At 37.2% G+C, this 4712-nt stretch overlaps 1 protein-coding gene across 2 annotated transcripts; it reads left to right on the top strand.

Moving 5' to 3' along the window:
• The first annotated feature begins 167 nt into the window (after nt 1–167).
• On the top strand, nt 168–4706 carry LOC121940275 (myelin-oligodendrocyte glycoprotein-like). Of its 2 annotated transcripts, none has more exons than XM_042483082.1 (5): nt 168–273; nt 1067–1384; nt 1772–1801; nt 3165–3310; nt 3886–4706. In XM_042483082.1, exons 1-4 carry the CDS (start codon nt 219–221, stop codon nt 3275–3277), a joined length of 516 nt encoding a protein of 171 aa, XP_042339016.1. In that variant the 5' UTR covers nt 168–218; the 3' UTR covers nt 3278–3310; nt 3886–4706. The 2 variants fall into 2 exon arrangements, with proteins under 2 accessions (XP_042339016.1, XP_042339015.1); XM_042483081.1 differs by having other exon boundaries at nt 3918–4706.
• Nucleotides 4707–4712: the final 6 nt, after the last annotated feature.

The following is a 4712-nucleotide window of genomic DNA, read 5'->3' on the forward strand; positions in this document are numbered from 1 at the left end:
ACTTTTGATAAAACTGGGCTTGTAGCACATTGTCTACCTTACAACGATGGGAAAGAGGCCTCGTTTATGTTTTGACAACGTATCACTAATGAGTTATTGATGCCGGAAGTCCGAATCTGTGAATATCTTTCCAACTTTACCGAACTTTAACATAACTCCTTCGACAGCTCGGTTTGATCCATCAAAAGACTGGAAATAATCCCGATGATAGAGGATCCATGTTTACACGCCGGCTGTTCATTGTCTCCATTCTCGTTGTGGGAGTAAATGAAGGTAATTTAATTCATTTTTTATTTTTATATTTATTTTTAGTTTTTTAAACGCACTAATGATAAACACAATCAAGACAGAATGAAAGATGCGTTAACGGCTGAATGTCTGATTCCCTTGTCCTGAGCTCTGCTCTCCAGTATTCAGGTGTTTTTTTTGCTCATCGTGAATGTTTGTGTAGTCAGGCTTTTCCAGTGTTTACCGCCACCACTGATGCATAGAAATGGGCATTTTTCTTTTCCTATATAGATTTCTGAATCATATTGTATTGTAAAATAATGCATCGTATCTCTCTTAATTAGCTCATATAAAAATTCTGCTAATAATAATAACCTTGTTTAAATAGCACCTTTAAAAACAGTGTCATGATAAACAAAGCATGTTATTGTTCTTGTGCCGCTAACCATGTACAGTCACATGTATCATATAACTGTTAAAACAGAAGTAGTTATTAATGTTATTTAATTTCACCTCTCTATATGAAAATCCAAAAGTATTAGATCCTTTGTCATCATATCTCAACAATAACAGCTTTTTCAAAACGTTACCAAATAGATCTGTTTAAAACAAAAGAGAGAAAATGTGTCATTCAAACAACAAATAAAGGTTTGGATGGACACTTGGCTACACTTTTATTAAGGTCCGTGTTCTGTGTGAAAACTTCACAAAGTAATGTCACAGTTAGGACCAGCTGCTGTTCAGCTGTTCACCTTTTAATAGGTATTTAATATTCAAAAACAAAGTGTTCAATGTTGCTGCAACAGAAATTCTAAAGATAATGTTTGTTTCTCCTCAGGACAGAATAATGTCGCTGACTCACAGAAAACCGTTGTGGTAAAGGCCGGGGAAAACGCCACTCTGCCATGCCAGATGCCAAACACGATTAAAACAGTGAATTGGACCCGAAATAATAAAATTGTGCACCTCTATCGAAGCAATGGTGACTATCTAGTTCAACAGGACAAACACTTCAAAGGCAGAACATCACTTTCCAAACTCAGCGGAAATTGTTCACTAATGATTAAAAACACGAATCAACTGGATGAAGGAAATTACACCTGCCATGTGCGTGATTTGTCACGCACTGACAAGTTCAACATTACTCTCATTGTTAGTAAGTATATCTAACTTAACCCTTCGAAACCTGGAGCAACATCACCTCCCTTGCGGTGCTTTTAGATCCTTTCACAAATATTTGAACCTTTGAACCCTGAGTGAGTTCATACAATTTCTGTTAAAAACATGGGAAAAAGGCAATGAGCAATATAGCAAAAAAATATCTACTTTAGACTAAGAGCTTGAGATTTAGAAAACTAATGTTGAGCTAAATATCACAATTACATTTTGAAATTATGTTACAGAATTATTAAACACTCTTTTTTTTTCTTTTTTTAGGTAATGCCCTTTTTATTTTATTTATTTTTTTATTACTTTGCCCCCAACCACCCCCGTGTTCCTGCGCTTTAAAACAACTAACACAAAATGACTGTTTATTTTTCAGTGAAGGAAAGCGACAAAGGAGATCAGACTGGTAAGTAAATACCTTGAGTTATTTATTCCCAAACCCAGCAGTTAATCTTCCTTTCATACAGAATTTCATGCAATATGATATTGTTGATATATTATATATATTGTTATAGGATTCTTTTTTTGATAAATAAAAACACGTGCTGTCCCCTGTGGTCTGAGATGACATAAGTTCATTATGTGTCATACTGCCTTTCTGACCATTCAGATTTCCCCTTACTGCTTTTAAGTTTAAGACATTATTTAACAGTGTTTTAAATGTAATTTAATTTAATTTTTCAAAACCCGTCTTCTCTAAAGCATTTTATTATGGATTTCTTGCTCTGATTTGCTTTTGTTCTTTAACAGTTTTAGTTTATCTTTCATTTAAAGCGACTATAATTTATTTTATGGCAATATATCAAATGGCAATGTGAAAACAAAGTGAAAAGGGTCTCTGGTAGTGTTGAACCTCCAGAGAATGATCGGCTAAATCGGCTTTATTGGCTGAATTGTAATTTTTTCGGTCAGTTGAGAACACTAGTTGCAAATTCCAGCCGCTGCTTAGGCACAAAAAAAGGGTGCTCACTGACCTCAAGGTGGCGCTGTAACAATCAAGTTTATGTTTTTGGCAGATCCAGAGACAGACCCACCTCTCTATCTCTCAAACTCCAAACCAAAATCCCATCAAACGGTAAAACTAGGCAGTTCTGATCGTAAATATTTCAGGACTCTGTCACCGAGTTCTCTGTTTCTCGCCTTAAATGTTTTCAGAAACATGTTTTAGCATTACGTTTAACTGAAATATGAGATTGTTTTTACCTGGCCAGCCACCATTGTTTCGCATGTACAACTTCTTATTGCGTCACACCCCAGCAGCATCATTATTGGTCTGGTGTGGCGCAGTGCATTCTGGGAGTTGTAGGTTTTCTACCTTTTGAGCAAACAGAAATGCCACAGTCCTTTTTTCTTTGTTTGCTCTGGTCATGTAACACCATTTCCAAAACTATTTGTGTCTTACACCTGCAGAGACAGACCCGTTTAATTAAAAGTCAGTCATTACAGCATTAATATACGTCTTTGATCCTCAGCCATGTAAAATAATACGGAAGTTGGAGAGGGCGCATGGCATATCAACATTTTTTTTTTTCTGCCACGCCTGCTCTTTGGTCAGTGGATCAGTTTTAAATATTGTAACGGAGGAATAGTAAAAACAAAGAGAGCCACACTGAGGTTTTATTTGACACGTTTTTGTGCTTCCTCGTCCGGCCAAATGCATTCAGGGATAGGCGGCAGGACTGCTAGAGAAAATGGATGTACGAGCAGATCAGTACAATATTAGAAGTCTGCAGTTAAGCCGCAATGTTAAACTTCTCTCATTCTTTCAGGGGGTGATAACAGCCCGATCAATGGCTCTGGTAATCCCACATACCCCCCTCCTACTGACCACACGATCCGCATCATCGTCGCTGTCTTTGTTGCCCTTGGGTTCTTGCTTTGATCTCTTGTCTCATCTGGAAATACCGGCGGTGCAGTAAGTCATACATTTCTCAATGTTTTTATAATTGATTGTATTCTGTTTACTTTCCCAAACTTTGATGGCCTGGTGTCGCACTCAGGCAACTAACTACATTTTTGGACTTTACACTGCCACTTTAATTTATGTTTCATTAAAAAAAACCTGACATGTCTGTGTCCAAAAAAATGAGGGGCTGAAGTGGGTTTAGCGTTTAGTTTGGGAATGAAGCGGTCCTCAGAGTCAGAACTGCATGGGGTGCATTGCCACCACCTGGCAAGATGAGTATAACTTTAAATATTAAATATATGCATATGCATCAACATGTAAATCAGCATTTTTGGTTGTTTTAAGACTTATTACTTGACATCAGTTTTCTGCTGCTGCGGTCAGATTCCTTTAACAAGCTATTGGTCCCTTAAAACCCGCTATCTTAAATCTTAGACATCCTGTTAGGCTAAAAATAATTTAAAAATCTTTAAATTTACATGAGTAAAAACCAACATGTATTAACTGCACACAGGTCTTTGACCCCACGTTTTGACCTTGAAGAAGTCTGATGTGATTAAAACATTCTGCTTTGATTTTTTTAGGGATTCACTACTCTCTCCTTATCGTCTCACAGATAGACAACCGGACAACCAAAACGCGAATGAGGAGAAGACAGTGGTGCAAGAGGCTTTACTCTTCAAATCCACGACAACATGCGAAAAGCACTGCGAAAGTGTAGAAACAACCTTCTAGCTCTAATGAATTCATATTTATTCATATAATTTTGTTTTTTTGAGGTTTTTATTTACAAAATTCGGTGTTTCTGTTAACGCAGGTCAGATGCAGAGCTAAAGGTTTAACACTGAATTGCTGTAGTGCACCATGTAACAGCACAACAGTACTGCAGTGTGTGAGTTTGTTTAAGCTTCGTCACAGGTGTCTGATGTTAAAAACACTTTTGGGAGGTTGGAAGACTAGAAAAGTGCTTTGCAAGTGTAAGTCTGTTTACCATTTAGTTAATGTGAACAACAAGAGGAAATGTTATGAGACTATCAACAAGCAATATCCTGAACTGGATTCAAAACAATGACGTCTGGTACTTTATTTAGCACTGACTCGTAATAGGTCATAATTATACACATATGCAACGCTGTGCAATAATAGTTATAAATGATGTCTGAACCATTGAACCATTGAGTCATTAAACCCCAGAGTTTATGCTGATACTGCCTTTTTACACAGATATTCAAAAATTGCCTCAAAAAGCAGCACCATGTGTGGAGCTGGGAGGAGGGGCCAAGAAACGCTGAGGTTTTGTTGGTGACAAAAGCTGCTGCCGGGATCTAGACCTGAATCCATCAATACTAAACACCTTTTTATACACTGTTTGGTGCTTTGGGGGTTTAGGTACTCTAACTATTGATTACTC

Source organism: Plectropomus leopardus, unplaced genomic scaffold, assembly GCF_008729295.1.
Source record: "Plectropomus leopardus isolate mb unplaced genomic scaffold, YSFRI_Pleo_2.0 unplaced_scaffold8200, whole genome shotgun sequence".
Lineage (NCBI taxonomy): Eukaryota > Metazoa > Chordata > Actinopteri > Perciformes > Serranidae > Plectropomus > Plectropomus leopardus.

What these genes read in the sequence shown, in the direction of transcription:
- LOC121940275 (XM_042483082.1), top strand. Translation starts at nt 219, where the DNA reads ATGTTTACACGCCGGCTGTTCATTGTCTCCATTCTCGTTGTGGGAGTA. An exon ending in CGTTGTGGGAGTAAATGAAG is followed by an intron (nt 274 to 1,066) that starts GTAATTTAATTC and finishes GTTTCTCCTCAG; the next exon opens with GACAGAATAATGTCGCTGAC. An exon ending in CGACAAAGGAGATCAGACTG is followed by an intron (nt 1,802 to 3,164) that starts GTAAGTAAATAC and finishes TCATTCTTTCAG; the next exon opens with GGGGTGATAACAGCCCGATC.